This window comes from Myotis yumanensis, unplaced genomic scaffold (assembly GCF_028538775.1).
Source record: "Myotis yumanensis isolate MYYU_CA2020_CCGP unplaced genomic scaffold, mMyoYum1.0.hap1 SCAF_1, whole genome shotgun sequence".
In the NCBI taxonomy this organism is placed as follows: Eukaryota; Metazoa; Chordata; class Mammalia; order Chiroptera; family Vespertilionidae; genus Myotis; species Myotis yumanensis.
Window position 1 is genome coordinate 147,522,779 of NW_027223752.1, and position 27,105 is coordinate 147,549,883.

Here is a 27,105-nt window from a genome sequence, read left to right on the forward strand (position 1 = left end):
TTTGCCCTGGCCGATATGGCTCAGTTGGTTGGGGTGTCATCCTTACACCAGAAGTGGCAGGTTCAATTTCCAATCAGGGCACATACCAGGTTGTGGGTTCCATCTCCACTTGGGGACTGTGTGGAAGGCAACTAATTGATGTTTCTCACATCGATGCTCCTCTCCCTCCCTCCCTCCCTTCCTTCCTCTCTAAAGTCAATTTAAAAATCCAGTTGCATTTCTATACACTAACAATGAACAGTCTGAAAATCACAAAACAACTCTCTTTAGAATAGCATCAAATATACTTAGAAATTAACTTAACCAAGTAGATGAAAGGCTTGTACAATGAAAATTTCAAAACATTGCTGAGAAATATCAAAGAAGACAAAAATAAATGGAAATACATCCCATGTTCGTAGATTGGAAGGACCAAAAAGAAAAAGTAACATCCCATTTTAATTAAATACATACAGTGAATTATAGAATAAAGCACCTAGAGTAGCAAAGTTGTTTTTTGTTTGCTTGTCTGTTTATTACTTATCCCACCCACCTCCCTCCACTCTCTGGAGGAGTAAAGTTTTTCAAAGTTGGATGTTAGGAAGGAGGCGGTTCTCTTTAATGATGCATTCTATAAGTTGTCTCCTTGATTTTATGTTATCTTCTTAATATTTCTTCCTCCAAATATAAGCTTTGCAGTATGCACTTTGGATATCGAAAATATTTATAGTTGGGAATAGCTGCAAATGACAGAGCTACCAGAGAATGAATATATGCTGTTAAGTTTGTGGAACTCTGAAACAATATGCAGAAAACACTTTAGTGTAGTAAGAAAGGATATGCCACTATTTCCAATTCAAAATATTTAACAGAGTTTAATGTTGTGTTCCTTGAATCATGTAGTGTAGAAAAATGTAAAGTTCTGAGTGCTGAGTTTATTTTTCAGGGCTCAGAAATGAATGGTTGTGGGAAACAAGTACATAATAATAATACACGAAAGAACTGGAACAGATAACATTAAATCTTAGTTTATACATGAAAATCCTGAAATTGATAAAAAAATGTTTTCTTGTGTAAGAAAAAATCCCATTAATTTTTAAACATTGCCTACACATTTTGGTAAAGACTATTTTTATTCTCTTCATAGCCTTTTCCTCTTTGAAAAACTTAGTTTCATTTGTATGTTTTCCATGTTTTCTTTTTCTATATTAAAATGACTATCCTTTAAAAATCCATTGTTACTTATTGGCAATATAAATAATTTTGTGCTTTTCAATGACACCAATGTCATGTTCCAGTTGCTTCATTTCTTCTTCCAGCCTCTGCTTGCGCATCTTCTTTGGTAAGGAATCGATGAAGACAGAGAGGGACTGGAACTCCTTATGCACCTCTTCCCAGTTCTTTTTTAGCCCCTGCAAATGGTAAGGGAAACTGTAACTACTACCGTCAACTGCCAAAGTAAAGTACATTGTAAAGTAAACTAAATGATAAAGAAGACTACACTGGTAAGCAAAATATAAGTAGGTTAAAAAACCAAATTGACAAAAGTGACTTTTAAAATGATATGTATTTATCAAGTACTTGGCCACAGTAACAACAAATACTGTACAGAGGCCAAACCCTGTCCTGATTGTGTGCTCAGATCCCAGTGGGAGTATTTATTTGCTCTGTTTCTAATGTTACTGTACTTGTCTTACCAACAAATATGCACATGCCGAGTTATGAATAGTATAAAACTAAGCTCACAGGAAATGCTTTTTGGTAAAAACAACAACTTAGAATTGATACCCTCAGACATCAAAAAAACATTTTTGAACAGAAAATTATTTCTTAAACATTTTTAATTTTTTTCTTTAGAATTTTCTCTTCAAACCACCATCCTCATTCTTCAACAGAAAAATTACAAAAGATTTGATTCTGACTTGCATGGTCTTATTTTCTTACACCTGACTAAATGGAATTGTACAAAATACCAAAATTCAATTTCACAAGATATTATATTTTATGTCTCTTTCAATGAATTAGAATTTCTCCTCCATAGAGCCAAGGGATCTATACTTTCTAGTAATGTATTTTAGAAATTACTGAAATGTCATTAAATGTAACACACATGCTAATTTAATAATGTAGTTAATTTTTATATTCTCAGTAACCAACAAATTCAAAATTAGGGATCTCTTAGGAGCAATAACAGTTATTTCTATCTCGGTGTTGTTACAATTTCTTATCACAGTACACTGAGGCCCCACTGACAAAATGGTATTCAACTACTAATTGAATTCATGCAATAAAATTTTGTAAATTAACACTTTATTTTATTCACTCTGGATGCATGTTATTTTTTTTTTTTTACAAACAAAAAAGTAAAACTGAAACTACAATAAAAGTATTGTCTTGATAATATGGTCCTTGAAAATCGTGACCATACATTTAGGTTTGCATTTAGGTTTATGAGAAGATTAGAAGTGTCTTATATAATAATGCCTTCATAATAAACCCATATAGTAAAAATTTAATCTTGTAGAAAGTTTCCAGGGATAATAAAATTTCAATGACTTATTTTCATGCCTAGGTAAGAAATAAAGTAATGATAGGATAGGGCATACTGTATAGAATAGATTGGTTGAAAAAAAAAAAGGATAAAAAATTTTGAACCCTTGAGTGAGGTTATATCAAGGCTTTGGGAAAGGAGGAAGATAGAAGGAAAAGTATCCAGGTTAAATTTTTAAGAGGGGGGTGGTTTAGTACAATTCTTAATAGTACATGAGCTATAATCCAAATGGGAAATATATTTCCACAATGCTCCACAGGGGTATCTATTGCAGAGAGGAAATTTATACACTACAAATATCAAAGGTTGTTTATTTCTAGTTGGATGATATTATTTTTTAAAAATTTTATTAAGTTTTTAGTCGGGTGATAGTTCCATATTATTTGTGGTTACAGCAGCTACATTTTTTCCTCTATATTTTCTTTTAAAGGATAATTTTCTTTATCTTCCATTGTGTACAATAACCTTTGGATCAAAGTCAATAGCCAAGAATGGCCAGTGAAGGCAACTAATATTTTATATTATTGAAATAATCTCTTAGCTGTTTTTTAAGACTTTTCTTATCTCATCTAAAAAAATCTTTTATTCATTGCAACAACAGTGATTTTTCCTTATTTTTATTTTTGAAACTTTCTCTCCTTTATTTTTATGCTGAAATATGATTAATTTTGGAAAGCCTTCAAATGGGCTGAAGCAGTCATAAAATAGTGCTTTCGTTCAGTTTTATGCTCCTTTTGTACCCCTCCCCCACCCCACCCATTCCTCACCTTCTTGTCTTGCACTGTGACTAGAGGGGTGGTGGCGTGGGTTGATTTTTGTAGACTATCCCCCAGCCTGCAGCCCTTTTGTCCTCCAGTCTCTGCCCAGTTCAGCCAAAGGTGGCACTGGAGGGAGAGACAGGTAGGGCCTTTCTTTTGCTTCTTTCTTAACATCACCTGACACTAGTTCTGGCTCATCCATCTGTAACAGCACCTGTCAAGGGGCCCATCTTCCAGGTTCCAGTTGTCACTGGGCTCTGGTAGTACAGCTCCTTGCTCTGCCCTTCGGTCCTCAGGTGGTGGTGGATTCCCACTGTCCTTAGTCTGGGGGGCCTCAGTGTTCCTTGTTGGTTCCCTTAGCCTTGCTTCACATCTGTAAATAGTTCCTTCAAAACTCTGCAGAATCCCAGCGGAGCGTGCCTTCTATTTCCTGCGGCAGCCCTGACTGGTAGAGCCGCCTTTGGTTACTTCCTATGCACGTGTACATCAGGCAGTGGGAAAATACTGGCCTGGGAATTGGCCAATCTGGACTTCAGTCCCTGTTCAGCTAAGGACTACATTTGTTTTGCTCACTACAGTTTGGGTACAGTGCCTGGAACACAGTAGATGTTCAATAAATGAATCCATGGATGAATTAACAAATTAGCCCACTTAACATATTTGCATTGTATACCCTTATGTTAAAAATGAGAAGTTTGGGATCGTTAGGCCAGATGATCTCTTCCAGGTATAATGAGACTGTTATTTTATAAAAAATTAGCAGGAGAGTGTGATGGCTCAGGGACATACAACCACATTGTCATAGAATTATGTGCAACTCAACCAGGGAAGGAAGCATGGTTCAGGGCTTGTCACGAGCATAGCTAGTGGCTTTGTTATCACAGTAGCTACATTACTACACTACCTGACTAATAAGGTATCTGATGGAGGATTTGTCACTTAAAGGATAAGCAAAGATATTCTGTAGTGACTATATGAGGAAGCTGAGGGCAGTTTATACGTTACAGCCAAAAAGATGCAGGGCGGAAGAGCCTTTTCCTTCTGAGGGAAGTTCTTTTTCTCTTTCCCTATTTTTCAGTATCATTTAGATATAAAAATCTGGCTTCCATAAAAGCACTATTTTCTAAAAATGGTAGATGCAGCAGAAAGAGATAGAGAGAGAGATGGGCCAAAGCTAGTGCTCTTCCTGAATGTGACGTGAAAGCCCTCCCTCCAGGTCTGGAAGTGTCCTGCCAGCCATCGTCCTTTCTTCTTTCCAGGACACCATCATGAAACAGCCGTGTACATACTGGGCAGTGGGTTAGGCACCCAGAAGCCTGCTCTCATGCAAGGGACACAGGAGTATAGTCTCTGCCCTTACGCCACTCCTTGAATCCACTCTTACTCTGAGTTTCAGGCCCAGCTAATGACCTACCTGTAACCTTGGAACCTTATAAAACGTAGGCTCTATACACACAGACAAATGATTTAATTTATCCATCAATTAAATGACAATATTCCTACAGCAGGAATTTTCACCTACCCTTCTTAATATCTTCGGGGCTTAGCATGATACTATATGTGAAATAGACATTTTATAAATGTCTATTGATGATTATGAAGGAATTGTTAAATGTTAAGAATTTATAGTGCATATGAATCCATTTCTCAACAGAAATTAATGTGGTAAGAAAACATTTTTTTTCTGTTTTTAAAAGGTTACTAGAAATGGCTTTGTAGAAAGCTTTCAAAAATAATAGGTAAAGTACTATTTTTACTTCTATAAGAGATGGGACGACTATAGAAGAATACAAGTAGGTACATAGTTAATAAATACAACCATGCTCACATCCCTAATATTTTAAGTGCTTCAGATAAAATCTTGTATCAAACCCTCTGATGTAAATATTATCTTTAAGCATTTTTTCAAAGTAAGAAAAATACATGTAAAATCTAACATCTGGATACGTTAAAATCTCAACATTTGTCTTATAGAAAACAAAATGTTGGTCTAGGGAGAGTTTCAATTATTCTAGAGCTCCATCTAGTGAGAAATGTCTATTTTGTGGGTATTATTTTTAATAATTCAGGGACATGAGAATAAAAATAAAAACGCTTTTTCTTCTCTGTAGGCATGTTTGTTGAAGAAGAAGGTGGGCCGCCTTACAACACTAACTACTTCTGGAAAAAACAGAAGCTCACCAACTTGGAAACAAATAATAATCCCTATATTTCAATTCTTTGTTTTCCCTGAAGAGTCATCTTTGCTGCATGGAGTTGTCACCATAACTAAAAGAGAGCCATCGAATTTGAAAGTCAAAGTGCCTGCTTCGTTAATCATTATTACTCACTGGCGGCAGACCTTTCTTTAAGAGGTGTTCTCAAGAGTTACATGGAGCCAGAAGTTACAGGACCCTTACCTGCAGCACTCCTTCCCTCTCTTCATCGGAGAGCCTTTTCATGGCTGCTTTCCGGAGGCTTTCCTGGACGTAGTTATCATACTCTTCCTGGGCGTTTTTCACTTCCTCATTTCGCTTACATATGTATTCTGGTGTGACACCATAATCCTTACAAGAATTTTTCAGGGGAAAAAAAATCAGTATCCTGAATGTACTCATACACGTGTACATACCAACCAATGAAATGGTACAGACTTAAAGCCTTTACTTACAACACCGCAAACTGACAAAATTCGGTGACTTTCCCTCTATTGGGAACTAGCTGATTCTGATCTTTTAAAACCATTTGAGCTGTTATTTGTGGCAGCTTGTTTTCCCTCTTCTGAATGTTTCGAGACCCTGCTCTTGGCTGATGACTCAGCCCTTACTTTACCCCTAAGAGCTGGCTTTTCTTTATTGCTTGTACTACTTCAGCTTTTACCTTGAAAGATCTTAAATATCTTGAGTCTCCTTCACAAGGTTTTGTTAAATAAGATACTTACTCCCAAGGCGTCATCAAAACCAACTCATGAAAGATACAAAGCACATCTGCTTTGCGAGAAAATTGACTTGGGACCTGTTTGGGGAAATGCAAAATCCTGGGCTGCTTACAAAGACTGACGGTGAACTAATCAGCTGTGATTCTCCCAGATGAGTGAATATGTATGATAGATATCACTATTTTGAGAAACGGAACTACTCCTTGTTTATTCTTCAAAAAATTATTTGTACTTGATGCTAGATATATTAGTGAATAAGAAAGGCAATGTTTCTGTCCTCATGAAATGTGCATTCTATGGTGAAAGAAACTCACCAAAAACAGGGTATAAAATAGGAGATTATATATATATACTAGAGGCCCGGTGCACAAAAATTTGTGCACTCGGGGGGGGGGGGTACAGGGGGGGGTCTCCCAGCCCGGCCTGTGCCCTCTCACAGTCTGGGACCCCTCGGGAGATAACAACCTGCTGGCTTAGGCCTGCTCCGGGGTGGCAGAGGGCACGCCCAATCCCTAGGTACAGCCTCTGGTCAGGCTCAGAGCAGGGCCGATTGGGGAGTTGGGGCGCCGCCCCGTCATGCACAGAGCAGGGCGGATCGGGAGGTTGCGATGCCACCCTCAGTCACGCTCAGGGTAGGGCCGATTGGGGGGTTGGGGCACCGCCCCCTGTCACACTCAAGGCAGGGTCGATGGGGAGGTTGCAGCGCCACCCCCTGTCACGCACAGAGCAGGGCCCATCAGGGGGGTTGGGGCTCCGTACCCTGTCACATACAGAGCAGGGTCAATCAGGGGGTTGGGGAGCTCCCCCCTGTCACACACAGAGCAGGGCCCATCAGGGGATTGAGGAGCTCCCCCCTGTCATGCACAGAGTAGGGCTGATAGGGGAGTTGGGGCACCGCCCCCTGTCACACACAGAGCAGGGCCGATCAGGGGGTTGGGGAGCTGCACCTTGTCACACTCAGGGCAGGGCCAATGGGGAGGTTATGGCTCTACCCCGTTACACACAGAGCAAGGCCCGTGGAGGGGGGTTGGGGCACCACCCTCTATCACCCACAGAGCAGGGCCGATCAGGGGGTTGGGCGCCACCACTGTCACACTCAGGGCAGGGCCGATGGAGAGGTTATGGCTCTACCCTGTCACACACAGAGCAGGGCCCGTGGGGGGTGGGGGGTGGGGGTGCCGCACCCTGTCACACACAGAGCTGCAGGGCGATCAGGGGATTGGGGAGCTCCCCCCTATCAGGCACAGAGCAGGGCTGATCAGGGGGTTGGGGCGCCTTCCCCTGTCACGAACAGAGCAGGACAGATAGGAAGGTTGTGGCCCCACCCCCTGTCACACACAGAGCCGCAGGGTGATCAGGGGGTTTGGGCGCTGCCCCCTGTCACGCTGATCCTGGTGCTGGGAGGCATATTACCCTTTTACTATATAGAATAGAGGCCTGGTGCATGGGTGGGGGGCCAGCTGGTTTGCCCTGAAGGGTGTCCTGGATCAGGGTGGGGGTCCCCACTGGGGTGCCTGGCCAGTCTGGCTGAGGGGCTGAGGGCTGTTTTCAGGCTGGTGGGTTGACTGAAGCTCCCAACCGCTCCTCTTTTTCTTTTTTTTTTATTCTGGACCAGCTTTAGCTCCGAGGCCTCGGCTGCTGAAAGCCAGTTTCTGGCCTTTGTTTTTCCTTCTGTATTTGATACAATGATTCGGTCAGACTGGCTGAAGCCTGGCTGACTAACGCAGGTTTCTGGGGTTTTGTTTAGCTTCTATATTTGCAACATAGTTGCTTAGAGTTGCAGCTGAGAGGCTGGCAAGTGAGGTGGGGAACGTTGGAGTCCACAGTCACTGGAGCAAGCAAGTCTCCCTGTTCGCTTCGGGGCTGGCTGCTGGCCGCCATCTTGGCTGACAGTTAATTTGCATAAGGATATGCTGATTAGTAAATGGGAAGGGTAGCGGTCGTACGCTAATTACCATGTTTCTCTTTTATTAGTGTAGACTAGAGGCCCAAAATTGTGCACTGGGGGTGGGGTTGGGGTGGGTGTCCCTCAGTTCAGCCTGCATCCTCTCCAATCTGAGACCCCTAAGGGGATGTTCAATTGTCGATTTAGGCCCGATACCACAGGGATTGGGCCTAAACAATCTGGGACTGCTGGCTCCCAACCACTTGCCTGCCTGATTGCCCCTAACTGCTTCTGCCTGCTAGCCTGATCACCCCCTAACCACTCACCTGCCAGACTGATCAATGCCTAACTTTTCCCCTACCATCCCAATCACCCCCAATTGCTCTCCCCTGCCAAACTGGTTGCCCCCAACTGCCCTCCCCTGCCAGCCCAGTCTCCCCCAACTGCCTCCCCTGCTGGCCTGGTCACCCCCAACTGCCCTCCCCTGCTGGCCTGGTCACCCCTAACTGCCCTCCTCTGCTGGCCTGATTGTCCACAATTGCCCTCCCCTGTTGGCCAGCTTGTGGCTATGGGTGCCGCCATCTTTGAGGGTAGGGCAGTCAATTAGCATATTTCCTCCTTATTGGCTGTGCGCTCTGCCATTTTTGCAATGGTGTGAGGGTCAATTAGCATATTCCCTCTTTATTAGATAGAATATATATACATATTCTATCTAATATGTGCACTGGGGGTGGATCATGAATATATATATATATATTCATATTCCAAGGTAAAATAAAAGTTAAAAAGGGGAAAGAAAGAATAGGAGCTATTTTAGATAAATAACAAAAATTAGGAAAGACCTCTCTCAGGAAACAGTTGTTGAGAGAGAAGATAGTCATTAAAACTATTCAGAAATATTCTGGTTCTTCTCCCTTTGGGCATTTGGTAGGACAACACTTTCCTGCTCCCTTTGAAGTAAGACAGTCATGTTACCTGACTTGCCCAATGTGAGTGGAAGTGACCTCAGTACCTTTTGGGCAGAAGCCTGAAGAATTAATGGATAACTTGCCACGTTCTCTTTCTCTGGAATAGTGATGGGAGATGTTTGGGGTTGCCTGGGTTGTGAAGTGAGAATAAGAAGCAGAGCTTTCAACAACCCTCTGTGGACATGTGGCACAAAGAAACTATAAAACTTAGTTTCTTTTAGTTACTGAAATGTGGGAGTTGTTACCACAGCATAACCCAACCAATTCTGCCTGAATAAGGGATAGAAATCCTAGTTGTGTTTGTGTTCTGGAAAGTTGCAAAGCACTCGACAAATAAACTCTAAGAGCACAGTATTCTTGTTAATGCAGTGGTAAACAGTCCAATCCATCCCAGAAAACACTGAGGGAAACACCTCATTATAGTTCAGTACAGTTACTGAGGGTCATAATAATGATTTTGTGCCATCAAAAAGATTAAGTTATATTTGGCATACTCTGTTTAATAAAGGGAATCATATGATACATTTTAGGAAAGTCAACTATCTCACAAATAGCTAAAAGCTTCAGTGATCTGAAATATTCCTATGTGTTGAATCATTAAAGAATAATGCACACTATTGATAATAATAATTGCATATATTATAATATCTACCCTTTACTGAATTTTTATTAATGGCCAGGTCTTACGTCAAGTGCTTAATATATTTTATATCACTTAATCTTCACTCTAACCTTGTGATAAATTAATAACTTGTTTAAGATCATAGAGTTAAGTAAGTGGCAGAGGTAAAATTTGAAATGATCCCTTTACTACTATTGCTATGTGCCTCAGGCAATCATCCATGCCTCATGGCACAAATGGGCAAATATTTTATTTGGAACTAAAACATGAGATTTATTCACTTTTTACAAATGACATTGCCCTTCAAAAGGACTTATGATCTCACTCACCAATAATAGATTTTTAAAAAACATAACTGATAAGTGGAAAGTAAGTTGAGTAAGTCCATCATGAGCCCTGATTGCTCAGCCAGCAACAACAAGGGGACAATAATATTGTGGTGTTTGTATGGCTTGGTAAACAAGCACAGGTAGACATACTTAATATTTTTCTGTCTCTGTAATGTATTTTTACTTCTAATTTTCTGTTCAAGGCAGAAAATACACTGAAGTGGACAACTTACACAGAAGGTGCCAGAAGGAGGGGCAGACTATATGGCAATTGGTGGTATGACTATCAAAGGAGAAGAGTTTTTACGTGATGGTGGAGAAATAATGGACTGGAAATAGCTTTGAAGGGCCAGGAGAGTGAAATTTCTGTTTTCCACACCCGATGGGACAAGGGCTATGTGCAGGCTCCAGGGGCCATAGGAGGAGGAAGTATCCGGAGAAGCCTAAAATAACTGAATCAGCACGTGCTACTAACTCCTAGATTCCTGCTAACATCTTCCAAAGGTGCCTTAGCCTATGGCGTGACAATTTCTCAGGGAACAAGCAGTGTCCTCTGACATCAGCCTTAAAATTCCTGTTGATTTTGAACAGGCACAGGATTTCTCATGGTAGATCACTGGATTACCTCAACACAAGCCCCCTCATACGTCAACACAATTTTGTTTCTCTTTTTTCTCTCCCTTCCTTTCTTCCTTCTTTCTTTTTTGCCACACCTTATTATTATTATGCACTAGTGACCCAGTGCACAGATTCATGCACATTGAAAGGAAATTAATTAGAAGGTGGCCGGTGGGGCAGGACTGGGTGAGATGGGCCAGACACACCCTGGAGTCAACCTCCCTTGGTTCCTCCCTGGCATCTGTGGAGTGAGCGGGGTCCTTCTGGCAGGTAGGGTCCCTCAGTTTGGCCTGTGCCCTCTCACAGATCAGGAGCCCTCAGGGGATGTCCAACTGCGGTGTAGGACCACTTCCTGCGGGGAGTGGGCCTAAGCTGCAGTCTGGCCTCCCTCTGTGGGGAGTGACCCATGGACCAATGGGGGGGGGGGGAATGGTGCTGGCTGGTGAGCGGATGGCCCCATCACCCCAATCACCCCTCTGACCGCTGGTCACCGCCACCTCCTGATTGCGGTCCCCTCCCTCTGCCCGCTGATACCCACTTTGGCTGGCCTGGTGCCACCTGCTCACCAGCCCTGCCCCCTACTGACCAGTCATTCCACCATTTGGTCAATTTGCATATTAGGCTTTTATTATATAGGAAGTATACAAAGTAAAATAGGTTTTGTATAAGGTATTTTTTGGTAAGCTTTTTTAATTTTAAAGATCGTCTATATTTAAACAATTAAACCCAAGCTTCTATAATTTTTACTGATGAAATTATATGTTCATATGATTAATGCCTTTTCAAATAGAAATGAAGGTCCCAGAGGACTAGATTACTGTCCAGTACTTTCAAGGTCTGCTTTATTTCAAACTAAAAGCAAATTCATGTTGAAATAATGTGAATTAGCTACATTAAGCTAATAGGATGGATGGCTCTAAAGTTGTTTTACTCTTCATTTCTCTCATTCTGCTACAAGACACTGAAACCTAATAACTAAATCTTAGGCTCTTCTGAAAGGTTATTCTTTTTAGATTTATAGTAATGACTGTGCTTTTAATGACTGTCCACCTAAAATTATTATATTTTAGAGAATGTTTGTTATAATTATTAAATATATTAAAAATTAAAATTAAAGAAAAATAATTAGTTTTTCTCTACTGAACTATATGGTATTCATTTCAAGATTTGCACCAAACACAGATTTCAGGAGAATGAGAACTGGTAACCTAGATAACTTGTCCAGTGAGAGCACAATTACTGATAATATGGACAATTGTTATGAACATTATATTTAAATTATTTGAACCTCAGGTCTAAAATTAATATATCACAAGGTTACCTTTTTATTGATGTACTTTGGAACTAGTCCAGAACTTTCAAGATCATGCTTGTCTCCAGTTCTTTTGTCAACGTAAATTGGTTTAGGCTTTTTAGCCACTCCCATAATGACATCGGCTGCGTTTGTATTGATAAAATTTTTTCCACTCTGTACGCCCATGACTGGATGATCAGTCCTCAGTGGCACAGGAGGCTTTCTGGTCCCAAACCAATCAAATTTCTTTTCTGTTAAATATAATATATCCTTGTTAATATTAAACTATAAACATTGCTACTTAGTGCTATCTGTAACATCTAGATATTTTACCACTAGTATATTGAAGTTTTATTACAATACATTCAAATGTTTAAGATAAAAAATCAGTAATTATAAGTGTAAAAATTAAGTGCAACTTAATTAATATCTCGAAGAACAGTATAAAAGTCTAAGGAAGAAGATAAGCACCCCAAATATATGTTAGCAAACTATTTTAACTAGCTATTGTGAAAATATTTTCTTATAAAGATTTCAACAACAAAAGTTCAGCTTTCCCATTGAAAAAAGTTCAAACTTTAAAACTTTTTTTATGAGTATTGTCAGTATTATAATTGTTTCTTCAGAGGAAAGTTACTGTAAAATCACCACATAAGTAAAAAAAACTTGATGTATTGAAAGCCCAAGAATCTATTTTTTTCCACTAAAACTACTATTAATATAAGGTACCTAACATATAGCTTACCAAATAAAGCATTACCAATATAATTGAAGTTTCCTATTCACTCCTCCCTGGTTGCAGCTCACCTAAAATAACTGCTATGCACATTTATTTTATTTCTCTATACCAAATTCTCTTCATTAGCTGCAGGTGAAACTGTCCATTTTTACATAGTTTCTTCAACCTGACCAATCCAACTCATCTTTTTTGACAGAGCCACATCAAAATGGCTTGTAAAAATATTAAAATGTAAAATAATTACTTTTCCCCCCCCTAAGGGCCAAAGGCAACAACTCTCTTGAAAAACCTTACTCAAATCTTAACCCCATCACAATTACTAGGGACTTTGACTTTATTTATCTCTGCATTGTTGGAGCATTTTATGAGCTTATATAACTTTTATTATTTATTAAAAAAATCCATACAGGGTGGGGCAAAAGTAGGTTTACAGTTGTAATACAAATAAATAATACAATCATTAATAAATAATAATACAGGAATAATCTCTCAGCTTCATGTATTCACAACTGTAAACCTCCTTGGCCCCACCCTCTACTTATTATTAAAAACAAACCTATGGACTAGATTTACCTTTTGTTGTGGGCTGAATTGTGTTCTCCCAATATTCATACATTGAAGACCTAACCTCCAGTATCTCACATTAGGACTGTGTTTGGACACAGGATCTTTCTTTAAAAAGATACATTTTATTGATTTTTTACAGAGAGGAAGGGAGAGGGATAGAGTTAGAAACATCGATCAGCTGCCTCCTGCACACTCCCCACTGGGGATGTGCCGGCAACCAAGGTACATGCCCTTGACCGGAATGGAACCCAGGACCCTTCAGTCCAAAGGCTGATGCTCTATCCACTGAGACAAACCAGCCAGGGCTGGACACAGGATCTTTAAAGCGGTACTCAAGTTAAAATGAGGTCTTTAGGGTGGGCCCTAATCCAAGACACAGTCAGAGGGAAGGCCATGTGGAGGGACAGGAAAAGACTGCCACCTACAAGAGAAGAGACACCTTAGAAAAAAAACCCACCCTGACAGCACCTTGATCTTGGGTCCAGCCGTCAGAATTGTGGCAAAATAAACTTCTGTTACTATGAAAAAGAGTGATAAAACCTACTGGGCGGCGCAGCTTTTTCCTTCGAATGTTTCTTCAGGAAATCCTTTGGACAAGGTAATTCAACTTTTGGTGGCCCCATAGTCTTCATTGCAGTTTTAACTTTTTTCATGTCCTCTTTCACAGCTGTCTTAAAAACTGATGTGTACCTAGAATTAAAAGACATTTCAGCATTTATATGTCTAGTAAAAAGTATTTAAAGTTTAACATAGGATATACATTTCTAATTTAGGTAAGTCTATATTCATTGGAAAATAGCCAAAAAGCATAATTATCTGAGCCCTGTCTTCAGGTTTAGTCAAAGCTAGAGAGAGGCTTTGCCTTAAGGAAGAGGTGCTGGGCTAAGAGGTTCATAGTATTTCCTTATTATTCTTTGAACATATGAGGCAACAATAGTGATTTTCATCTGTGTGTGTGCGTGTGTGTGTGTGTGTGTGTGACCTCCTCTCTCCCTCCACCCCCCTTTTTTTTCTGATCAGTCTGGGGAGGGGTTTATTAATTTTATTGCTCTCCTCGAAGAACCAGCTTTTCATTGATTTTCTCTAACGTTTACATATTTTCCATTTCAATAATTTCTGCACTGATCTTTACTATTTCTTCTTATTTTGGATTTAATTTGCTTTTTTTTGTTAAGTTTTTAAGGTGCAACTTTAGATATTTGACTTTAAACCTTTATATGTTTCTATTACAAGTATTTAAAGCTATAAAATTCCCTCTAGGTATAGTTTTTAGCTGCATCCCACAAATTTTGACATGCAATGCTTTCATTTTTATTAAGCTCAGAATACCTTTTTAATTGCCTTCTGACATCTTTGACTTAGGAGTTTGTTTAGATTTTTTGATTTTCAAATATTTTGGGATTTTTTCAGATATCTTAATGATTCCTAATTATAAAAAAAGTATACTCTGCTATTGTTGGCTGGAGTGTTCAATAAATGACAATTAGGTCAAACTGGTTGGTAGCGTTCTATTAATTACTGAAATCTCTGACTATAATTGTGGATTTGTCTGTTTCTTCTTATAGTTCTACTAGAGGCCCGGTGCATGAAATTCATGCATAGGTAGGGTCCCTAGGTTGGAGCCTTCTGGCTGCCAGCCAGGGCCTTCCTTCCCTGGTTGCTGGCCAGGCTTCCTTCATTCCACACCACCCCGTGGTGGTCAGCGCATGTCATAGCAAGCAATCAAATCCCGGTTGCCAGGTTGAACTCCCAAGGCGACACTTTGCATATTAGACTTTTATATATATAGATTAGTTTTTGTTTTATATATTTTGACACTGTTAATAGGTGCGTAGTATTTAGAATTACCATATCTTCTTGAATAACTAACCACTTCATCATTGCTTTTTAATGCTTTTTAAACCTACAAAAATTTTGTATTCTAAAATCTCCTCTGTCTGATATGAATATAACCGCTCCAGCATTCCTTTGATTTGTGGTGACATAGTATTTTTCCATTCTTCAACTTTTTACTTATTTGTGTCTTTATTTTTAAAGTTTTTTTTTAATGGAGAGCAAAGAATTTTTATTCTTTCTAACCATCTCTTTTACATGACATGCTTAGACCATTCACATTTAATATGATTTTTTAAATATTCACATTTAAGTTTTCCACCTTGCTATTTGTTTTCTATATATCGCATTGTTCATTCATCCTTTTAAAAAATCCTGCCTTATTTTTATTTATGTTTGAATTTTGTTTTTCTTTTGGGAAAATTCTAAGGTTTACTATAAATATATATGTTTTTTTTGTTTTGTTTTTTATTTTTTTATTTTTTTGTTTTTTTATTAAATCTTTATTGTTCAGATTACATTTGTTCCTCTTCCCGCCCCCCCCCATAACTCCCCTCCTCCCAGTTCCCGCCCCACCCTCCGCCCTCACTTTCCACCCACTGATCTCATCCATAGGTGCACGATTTTTGTCCAGTCTCTTCCTGCATCTCCCATTCCCCTTTCCCCCCCAAGAATAGTCAGTCCATTCCCTTTCTATGTCCCTGATTCATTGTAATCACCAGTTCATTCTGTACATCAGATTATTTATTCACTTGATTCTTAGATTCATTTGTTGATAGATGCATGTTTGTTGTTCACAATTTGTATCTTTACCTTTTTCTTCTTCCTCTTCTTAAAGGATACCTTTCAGCATTTCGTCTAATACTGGTTTAGTGGGGATGAACTCCTTTAGCTTTTCCTTATCTGTGAAGCTCTTTATCTGACCTTCAATTCTTAATGATAGCTTTGCTGGATAAAGTAATCTTGGTTGTAGGTTCTTGGTATTCAGCACTTTGAATATTTCTTGCCATTCCCTTCTGGCCTGCAAAGTTTCTGTTGAGAAATCAGCTGACAGTCGTATGGGTATTCCCTTGTAGGTAATTGAGTCTCTTTCTCTTGCTGCTTTTAAGATTCTCTCTTTGTCTTTTGCTCTTGGCATTTTAATTATGATGTGTCTTGGTGTGGTCCTCTTTGGATTCCTTTTGTTTGGGGTTCTCTGCACTTCTTGGACCTGTAAGTCCATTTCTTTCACCAGGTGGGGGAAGTTTTCTGCCATTATTTCTTCAAATAGGTTTTCAATGTCTTGCTATCTCTCATTCTCTGGCACCCCTATAATTCTGATATTAGTGCGCTTGAAGCTGTCCCAGAGGCTCCTTACACTATCTTCGTATTTTCGGATTCTTTTTTCATTTTGCTCTTCCGGTTGGGTGTTTTTTGCTTCTTCGCATTTCAAATCTTTGACTTGATTCTTGCGCTCCTCTGGTCTGCTATTGGGTATAATATTCTTTATTTCAGTCTGTGTATGCTTAATTTCTAGTTGGTTCTTTATCATAGCACCGAGGGTCTCATTAGTATTCGTGAGGCTCTCATCAAGTTTATTGCAAGCCCTCAAAATTGCGTTTTTTAGCTCTATATCCTCCATTTCTGTCATTTTTTTTGTCTCCGCATATTTTATGCTTTCTTGGTGCACCCCCTTGTGGTCTTTGTGCGCAGTCTTGTTCTAGTTAAGCCTTGATTGTTGTAGTTAATACTAGAGGGATTTGACCACCAGGCCGACTGGCTGTGGGAATCAGCTGTGTGGAAAACTTCTGTCCTCTAGGGAGGTGCTAATCTAGCCTTTGCCTGAGGCGATCCGGCAAATGGCTCTGTGCAGGGCTTGGGCGGGGCGGGATCAACAGGGCGGGTGGAAGGAGCAGTTATGGCTGCTCTCAGTCCTGTTCCCAGAGGCTCTGCTTCTCAGAACCCCGGCAACCGCTGCAAACCTCGGAGAGAAAGCTGCCCTCACGTTCCAACTGATGCTAGACAATCCCGCTTCTCCCGTTTGAGTCTGAGTCCCTAGAGACTCACCTGGATCTGGAGCTCAGAGCCTGAGACTCCCTCCTGATTGAAAATGACAACCGTGCCCTCAGCCACCAGCCCGCTTTACGCGCGCACCTCCGCACCTTTAAATTTTTCCACACTGCGCCTCCTCTGAGCCTCAGTATGCTGTTGTCTTTCCTTCTAGTTGAAGAGTCTCTCCTCAGCCAGCCTTCCTGTGGTTCTGGGTGATGTCCGTTCCGTCTTTTAGTTGTATTTTTGAAGTGGTTGTTTGCGGTGGCAGTCTCCGGTGTTTACCTATGCCGCCATCTTGGTCGACTCCAAATATATATGTTTAACTAATTACAGGCTACATTCAAATAATGTTATACCACTTCACATGTGGTATAAGAACCTTATAAAAGAATACTTGCATTTATCCCTCTCCCAATCTTTGTCCTAATGTGGTAATATATTTTACTTCTATATATGTTATAAAACCCACAATCACTGTGATAATTTTCCTTTAAGAATCTCTTTAATCATATTTTAAAGAAATTTTAAAAGAAAAAATATTTATACATATACAGGATGTCCCCAAAATGTATACACACTTTGATAATTATTCATTCCAATGAATTAAATTTGAAAAGAAAGAAATGTCTGAGCTATCAGCTGTTAAAGTGTGTATACATTTTTGGGGGGACACTCTGTATTTCCCGTTTTCAGTGTTATTTCATTGTGTAAATTCACATTTCATTGTGTAAATTCACATTTCTGACTCATACCCTTTCATGTGCATTAAGAACATTTTAACTTCCGACTTCTATTGTTTCTGATGAGATATTTGCTGTCCTTCTTTCTTCCTCTTTATGCAGTGGGTTTTCCTTTCCTTTGGCTACTTTTAAGATTTTGTTTCTTTATTATTGGTTTTAAGAAATTTGATTGTAATGTCCCTTGGTATGGTAATGTTCTTCTTCTCCTTTTCTTTTTTTTCTTCCTGCTCTTTCTTTATTATGATTCCTGGATTTAGGGATTTCATTAAGTCTGCCAAGATTTTTTGCCATTAGTAAAATATTTATTCTGTTTACCCACCTCTCTCCTCCCTTTCTGCCATTCTATTTACACTTATGTTAGGCAGCTGATACTTTTTACAGGTCATTGATTCATTTTCCTTTTCCATTTTTTTTCTGTTTTATTTTGTATTGTTCTATTATTATGTCTTCACATTCAACAATATTTTCTTCAGTTTCTTGGATGCTGTTAATCAGTGTTCTATTTTCATTTTAGACATAGTATTCTTTATTCTATAAGTTATATTTGGGTCTTTTTCAAAATCCTTTCATTTTTCCCTGCATTTTGCTCATGTTTTCCTATAACTCTTTAAACACACAGAGAATATTTAAAATAGTGGTTGTCATATCCTTCTCTACTAATTCTCGCATCGATACCAATTCTTTGTCTGTTTGTATTTACTGACTTTTCTCTTGGTTATGCATTATATTTCTGCATCCAGAAGAGCTTTGGTCTAGTTCTAGTTTGGCTCCACTACTGAGGCAATATACTTTTGAGTACACTACTCAATGCCCTGTGTCTTAGGTGTTTCCACTCTGGCTGGTGGGAATATGAATTTTATTTGGCTCTGTTGCCTTCTGTTAGTTATTTCCTTGGCCTCAGTAGTTTCATCACATACTTCCATACCTCTCTACCTCTCTCTTTCTCACCCCCCCCCCTCACCCCCCCCCCCCCCCCCCCCCCCCACACACACACACACTCTCTGCAGTGCTTTGCTGTGAATTCTACATGCCTTGTCTTGGCCTTCCTGAACCCTAAACTCTGTCTTCTTAATTCAGGAAAACTGCTAGATTTTGTTTCAATTCCTCTTCCCTGGGCTTTGCCCTATAAATTCTCTCCAGAGAATATGTTGGGGCAATTGTAGGGCTTCTTTCCCTTTTCTTAGGGATGACTGCTCTGTGCTGCCTGTTGTCCAGTATCTGAAAACCATTGTTTTATATATATTTTCTGTTGTTTTAGTTGTTTAAGGTGAGAAAGTAAATTCCATCCTTGATTGGAAACAGAAGTTCACCACATTTAGCAGCTTGTATTTTCTTCGTGCTTATGTGGATAAGTTTGTTTGAAGAAACATGAAGTGGTTTCTTTCTTTTAGGGGCCTTTCATCAATCTTGAACTCAATGCCTAGGAATCAATATGGTCCACACTGAACAAACTCATTAGATAGATAAGGTTCAATCCAAACCTGTGTGTTAAAATTTCCACAAAAGTTGGAATTGTCAGATATAATCTTTTGGTTAATAAAATATTCCTTTGGGGGAAAAAAGAAGTAGGTGTACTTTCACTACTTTTTCCAATTTGCAATCTTGTAATTCAATACATTAGTTTGTGTGAGCTCAAAGTTTACCCATCTGTTACAGAAAACAAGATATTAATGATACATCTTTATTTTTCTAAACTATAAAAAAGTGAAACTAATAGAATGTCAATTACATCTCAATTTAAAAAATTAATAAAAACCTAGGTTCCTCCTTCTCCTCAATCCATTTCCAGAATAAATTTTGTTTTCTGTATTTCTATTTATGTAGAAATTGTAACTTAATTTTAAAAATTTAACATAATGTGATCTTTTCCCATATTAGTACATGTAAAGCTTATACTTCCTTTTCAATAACTACATTTTATTCAATTTTCTGGATGGTGTGGTTTTATTATAAAGATCTAGAAAATGACTTTATTAGATAATTGGCCATATAGTCTACCTTTTATTAGATGTGAGCTATAGATTATTCTAAAACAAAAATGATCATCTCCAAAAAACATACCATAATTGCATTTATTTTATTGCTAATAATCACCACTTAGTGAGTCATATCAACTTTCTAGATATACATTTTAAGGCAATTTATCTTAATTACCACTCAGATAAACACTGACCAAAAATTGGGACAGGCCCTAACCGGTTTGGCTCAGTGGATAGAGCATCGGCCTGCGGACTGAAGGGTCCCAGGTTCGATTCCAGTCAAGGGCATGTACCTTGGTTGTGGGCACATCTCCAGTGTGGAGTGTGCAGGAAGCAGCTGATCAATGTTTCTAACTCTCTATCCCTCTCCCTTCCTCTCTGTAAAAAACCAATAAAATATATTTTAAAAAATTGGGACAGTTTGATAAAGCTTGATTGAGATATTTTCCTAATACATTAGTTTGTGTATTAATGGTTAACTACTTTTCTTTTCTTTCTTTTTTTAAATTTGGGCCAATAGTATTGCAATGTTTCTCTGTTGCATAGAACTTTACAACCTAGACTACATTAGAAAATCCTTCAAATTATTTCTTGAAGATAATTTTGTCAATATACATAAAAACATCTTAAGCCTATTAAAGGCACTGAAGTGATAGTCTTCAGTTCAGCCTCATGACTATATCAAGTAATTCAATTTCCACAAACGGATGTCAAGTCTACTCCTAACTTGGTGGGTTGTCAAAGCTATGCTTAGTTGACAACACATATATGTGTCATTGAATATAATTTTGATCTCACTGCTGCTCAATACTTATTGCAAGCTGATGAGAGAAATAATAAATATGGTAGATTATCAAAAGGATATGTAGTTAATGTTTTCATTTAGATCTGTGCTGTACAATACAGTAGCTACCAACCACATGTGGATATTGAACACTTGAATTGTGGTTATGTTATATTCTTAAGTCATAGTATTTTAGATGTATTGGGTTAAATATGTCATTAAAATTAATTTTACATGTTTTTTTCTATCTTTTAAATGTGGCTATTAGGAAATAAAAAATTACACATGTGACTCACATTTTATTGGATAGTACTCATGTAGAGATCAGAAAAATTATTCACTGAATCAAACAATATAGTGATAAAATTGCATATATCATATCCAGACACATCATATCCATGCCTCTACGTTGCTTTTGTTATGTTTTGGCATGTGGCCACTGGTCAATAATGAGAGCAATATTAGACCTATGAAACTCAGTGTATTTAATGTAAAAGTGCGGCTAAAATCTTTATTACATTATACACATTGTTTCTCCTCTCTATGAACCAAGGAGGACGTATAATCCTGGCTTCATACCAAGATTACTTCTCAGCTACTGCTTTGCTTTCATCTTATGGAAAATGTGACTTACACTGTAAGTGACCTTTAGAGGATCATGGGAAGCATGTTTTTCCTTTGTGGGTTGCCCGGTTTCTAGTTAGCACTGAATCAAATTTATACCAGACTTCAAGCAAACTTACAATATTTTAAAGCATACATTTCATGTACAAGGAATTTCATGCTCATTTGTAGTATTATTTTATTTTTCTATCATTCTTTTTTATTTGCTTTGATATCCTTATTTTAAAAATCTTATTACATTATAATGTGGAAATGTGTAAATAAATACTAAACAGTATCTAATACATGTTAAATTATCTGAAGACTAAAATATAGATGCTATTGAAGCAATAGGTATTCATTAGGTTTGTTTCAATTAGTTACTCAGATTAAAAGCAGTGTGCAAACTGATTAAAGTTATATGCTTTGATGTCAGACTTATCATTCAATCTTAGCTCTTTTTCATCCTAGCTGCCCTAATGTTCTGGGCCTGCATTTCTCCTTTCCTACAAGTGAGCTAATATTACTCATCTCATAGAGTTCTTGTAAAAATTAAATAATGATTGTATAAAACAGACCAGTTCCTGGCACATTATAAACACTAATACATTGAACATATTATCATTATTTTTATTAGTAGTATTCTTATTGTTACTATTATTACTGGATATTCATCTTGCTTAAATAAAAAAACACACCTGTTGGACCTTTTTCATGATTTTACCTGTATCCTAATAGAAAGTCTTATTCTCTAAAAAGCTGAATCATGGTATATAAATGGTTATTACAAGAGACAAACACAGATAGATTGACATACTTTCCTGACTTGTATACATATACATCGTGGCATGAGAATAAACAAATTCTCATACTAGATGTATATGTATACTATGTTTAAGAACTTGAATCTTGTTCTAGAACAGGGGTCCTCAAACTACGGCCCGCGGGCCACATGCGGCCCGCCGAAAACATTTATCCGGCCTGCTGGGTGTTTTTGCCGCCGCTGCCTGTTGCTTAGGGGCTCACAGTGCGGTGCACATGTGTGGAATGTGCGCCGCACTCTCCGACTCCCCTCCTTCTCTCTGTCTCTAGACTCCTCCTCTCAGTCTCGGGTGTGATCTGATGAGTCATGAACTTGCCTGTGCAGAGCCTGCTGCTACCCGAGGACCGAGGTAAGAACAAGTTAGGATTTATTTTTTTTTTGAAGTTAGGAGGTCTATTTTTTTTTTTTTTTTTGCAGTTAGTAGGGCCTTTTATTTTGAAGTTAGGAGAGCCTTTTTTTTTTTGAAGTTTTGTTTTTTTACTTCAAAATAAGATATGTGCAGTGTGCATAGGAATTTGTTCATAGTTTTTTTTTAAACTATAGTCCGGCCCTCCAACGGTCTGAGGGACAGTGAACTGGCCCCCTGTTTAAAAAGTTTGAGGACCCCTATTCTAGAATGTAATAAACTTCTAAAAAAATGAATCACTCACAAAAGTTCACTTATTCACAAACTTTCCTGACAATTAATTTTAAGAAATATTTTTGGCATATTTTCTTCTCAACATTTTTTAGGTACATGTGAATGTCAGAGATATGTGCTAATATAACACATATTATATATAATCTATAGAAATCTAAATGAGAGGCAGTAACCCATAATGAAAAAAAATTAAGCCAGTAAATGCAGATGGAAGCTGCCATCCTCCTTGCTGACAAAATCCTGTTTGTGAATGTCCTTAGCCTCATCCACATGTCTGAAGAAAAAAGGTGTCTTCTCCCACTATCCCTTTTGCTACTGGTTCCCAGGTCTTCATTTCTTCTACATTTTAAAAAAATCCTCACCCGAGGATATTTTTGTATTGCTTTTAAATAGAATGGACAGGAGGGAGGGGATGGGGATGGAGGGGGAAGAAAGAGAGAGAGAGAGAGAGAGAGAGAGAGAGAGAGAGAGAGAGAGAGAGATGTGAGAGAGACACACTGATTAGTTGCTTTCCACATGCACCCCAAATGGGACAGGAGCGAACCCACCACTCAGGTACATGTCCTTGACTAGGAATCGAACCTTCAACCTTTGGGTCTGCAGGCGGATGCGCTAACCACTGAGAACACTAGCCAGGGCTCTTCTGCATTCTTTAGGTGATTCTATTAATTACATCACAACTTAATATGTGTGTTTGCTTTTCCTGGTTTTGAAATCTATATGAACTGTGAATGAGTATCTACACTGATAAAAGACAAAGATGCTAACTGACCATACCTTCGCTATGCCCTAAGCCATGCCCACCAGCCAATCAGAGTGACTATATGCAAATTAACCCAACCAACAAGATGGCGGCCGGAAGCCACTGAGCTGGAGCAAGCAGGAGGCTTGTTTGCCTGGGCAATGGAGGAAGCCAAGCTTCCCGCCTGCCCTGAGCCAGCTGTGGCCTCCGCTCAAGGCAACAAAGTTTCAATTATAGAAGATAAATAAATCCCAGATACCTGCTTCCAGCCAGCCTCCACTGGAAGCTTGGGTGGCTGGGGGCTGTGGCCAGCCTACAAACAGCCATCACCCCCTCACCCAGGCTGGCCAGGTACTCCAGGGGGGACCCCCACCCTGAAGGGGCTGTGGCCAGCCTGCAAACAGTTATCAGCCCTTCACTCAGGCTGGCCAGGTACCCCAGGGGGGACCCCCACCCTGAAGGGTCTGTGGCCAGCCTGCAAACAGCCATCACCCCCTCACCCAGGCTGGCCAGGTACTCCAGGGGGGACCCCCACCCTGAAGGGGCTGTGGCCAGCCTGCAAACAGTTATCAGCCCTTCACTCAGGCTGGCCAGGTACCCCAGGGGGGACCCCCACCCTGAAGGGTCTGTGGCCAGCCTGCAAACAGCCATCAGCCCCTCACCCAGGCTGGCCAGGCACTCCTATATAATAAAAGGGTAATATGCAAATTGACCCTAACTGCAGAATGACTGGGAATGACTGGTCACTATGACCCACACTGACCACCGGGGGGCAGATGCTCAATGCAGGAGCTGCCAGTACAGTGGTGGTGGTGCGAGCCTCTTCCGCTGCTTCAGCAGCGATAAGGATGTCCGACTGCAGCTTAGGCCTGCTCCCCGCTGGCAAGTGGACATCCCCCGAGTGCTCCCGGGCTGCCAGTCTTGCAAAGAGCCACCGAGAGTTTTCTTGAAGCTGGATTTATAACTCAGTAATACAGATAAGCCTTATAGCTTAATACATTTCTTATGATTATGTAATTTTACTATCAATAAGGAGATTCAGACAAGTTTCTGTTAGTGTGGTGAGAAAAAAGTGTGATTAATTATGCTCTGGTTTTTTTTTTTATGAATTAGCGGTTTTCGTGCATGCCATCAAATTAAAAACTCCTCATCGTTGTTGCTGACAGTGTAGGCTGACTTAACAGAGAAAGTTGTGTGGCATCACATTTAGATGCCTTCTAGTCCCTTCACCATAAGTTCCTTTTTCCTACACACTCCTTCAGAGCAAACCAAAGTGTGTGCTGTCACTGCAACACTCCCCAAGGGCAATATTATATACCTAATAGGGGCTCAGTTAATGCTTGCCAAATTAAGAATGATTGTTCCTATAAAATTTCTTGAAAAAATCACCTAGATGCATAGTAAAGCTTTTAAATTTACCAAAGGACAGAACACCTGTCTAATACAGTATCTTACCATTCAAATTCAGTCCTCTATAGAAAACACAACCTACCAGTGGGTTACAGAGAGGAGGAGCTTTGTCTTGTACAATATATAGGAATTTTGGACCAAAAGTCCATTTACCAATAGTTAATTTGAACACTCCTCATAAACTGTGCACCGGTATCATATCTTCTTACTTTATATTCCCCTTTCCAATTTCTACTAGATTTTGAAAAACTAACGGAAGTTAATGTAGGTACTGCTCTGGTTAAAACAAAGAAACTCAGGCTGGTGTTGCTCAATGATTAGAGTCTCGTAGGTGCACCAAAGGGTTTCCAGTTCAATCCCCAGCCCAGGTCATGGCACGTTAGGGAGGTGATGTATCGTTCTCACATGGATGTTTCTCTCTCCTCTCTTCTCTCTTCTCTCTCTCTCTCTTTCCCTTCCTCCCTCCCTCCTCCCCTCCCTTCCACTCTCTAAAAAATAAATGGAAAAAATATCCTTGGGTGAGGAATAACAAAAATATAAAAATTAAAAAATGAAACTTCTTATTGGAGATGTAAATATTAGTAAAAATAATTGACCATTAGACTGAAAGGGGCCATAAAGACTCATTTGTCTTACAGATAAGAAGTGAAAATTTATTCATGATCCCAAAACCAATTAGTTGAAGCCCCTGTTTGTTTTTTCTCCTAGCCCAGTGCTCTTTCAATGTGATTTTCACTTAAATCAGGAAAAGGAGAAAGGTAAAAGACAGCCAAGTACTAGGAGAAATGAGATTTTCTCTATTACCTACTTCTTTTCTCCCCATAGATTTAAATAAGTTCTAAGTCCCTACACAGGAGTGTAAATGGATGTTTAGTTTGTGATGAACTTTTTGAAACTGGGGAATTTAAGAGGTCCTATCACCTATGTAAAATTTTTAACTGAGTTACATATTTTTGGTTCTCCATCCACTCTTCCTTCCATCTATAAGACCCGTAAAAGACCTTAGAAACTATCCAGTCTGTCTATTTTGTTTCACCGATCAAAACATTGAGGCTCAGAAACAAATTTATATTTGACAATAATCTTGGGGGAAAAATAAGTACTACACGCTTAGAAAAAGAGCAGTCAAAAATAAAACAAGGAACTCCTGAAACCAAATATGAAATATCCTAACACAGGATAATAAAATTGTGATATTTTTCAACAAGAAATTTCACACTATTATATACCACATATCATGTGTGAACAATCAGATAAATTATAAAAGTCATATGTCCTATTTATTACAGGAGACTAACATAAAATGGCACTGGATCGCCCTCTCTGAATTTTGAGATACTGAGTAGCTAGATTTTGCAACCTTTTCTTTAAGAAGTTATCATTCAAGGTTACTTCATTGAGACAAAAGTATTTTTTATTTCTTTTTAAAAGTCATATGATGCTTTGATTAATCCTGAAATAGAAGAATTATTCCGCATTCTTGTTTCAAGCGATAATCTTGTACTGCTCACATACCTAGGAGGCGGGGGAGGCTCCTTCCAGTCACTCGGTATGAGGTTGTAAATGCTCTCAGAAGGGCATGTTGGATCCATGGCCACCAAACGGCTCCTCAAAACTACTTTTTTTTTTCCAATCAAAATACCAGTATCTCCGTCCCTTTCTTCACTGCATCCCCTTTCCTTTCCTACTCTCTTGCCTTCTCAAGGAACTAAGGTTTCTCTCACACAGTTCCCCTTTGACCCCTTTTTGCCGTCCTCTCTTGGGAAGAGGATACCCTTTCTATTCCTCTTGGGGTTGCTGAGCGTCTAGACCGCGTGCTTGCCATGGAAACAGTTACTAGGCGACGGGGAAGTGGGCGGCCCCACTGCAAACCATGCTTCCTCTCTTCCGTCACCGCAGCTCAATTCTTCTAACTGGAAAGCTCAATGTGGAAACCACCGTTTATATGTGCCTTTGGGAGTAATGGGGTGAAAAACGGCGTCCCCATAAAAATGTTGATTTTTTCTGTCTCTGTATATGTGGAGAAAGATTCAGACACAAAAGCCCAGCGGGCGCGCTGAGGTCACACAATAAGGCTCTTGTGCGCAGGTCCCAATTCCGGCAGGGGCGGGGCCAGCGGCCGAGGCCACGCTGACGCACGGCCCACGTGGAAAGCAGACCAGGTAGGGGCGGGGCCGGGGTTGGCTCGTAGGTGGAGCCTGACGAGAGTCACGTGCCTCATGCTGGGCGGCTCCGGAGGTGGGTGTGGCGCGCGGGAGCGCCAGGCTGCACCGGCGCAGGCGCAGGCGCGGGG

At 39.6% G+C, this 27,105-nt stretch overlaps 1 protein-coding gene across 1 annotated transcript; it reads right to left on the bottom strand.

Moving 5' to 3' along the window:
- Window positions 1-333: 333 nt before the first annotated feature.
- On the bottom strand, window positions 334-26,775 carry ENKUR (enkurin, TRPC channel interacting protein). Its single transcript, XM_070408373.1, has 5 exons — window positions 26,328-26,775; window positions 13,772-13,917; window positions 11,949-12,172; window positions 5,688-5,834; window positions 334-1,391 (listed from the first exon to the last, which is right to left on the bottom strand). Exons 1-5 carry the CDS (start codon window positions 26,402-26,404, stop codon window positions 1,218-1,220), a joined length of 768 nt encoding a protein of 255 aa, XP_070264474.1. The 5' UTR covers window positions 26,405-26,775; the 3' UTR covers window positions 334-1,217.
- Between the last annotated feature and the right edge of the window lie 330 nt (window positions 26,776-27,105).

Coding starts and splice junctions, on each gene's coding strand:
- ENKUR (XM_070408373.1), bottom strand. CDS start 26,404: ATGGATCCAACATGCCCTTCTGAGAGCATTTACAACCTCATACCGAGT. Junction 12,173..13,771: donor GGAAAAAGCTGCGCCGCCCA/GTAGGTTTTATC, acceptor TATATTTAACAG/AAAAGAAATTTGATTGGTTT. Junction 5,835..11,948: donor CAAAGTACATCAATAAAAAG/GTAACCTTGTGA, acceptor AATTCTTGTAAG/GATTATGGTGTCACACCAGA.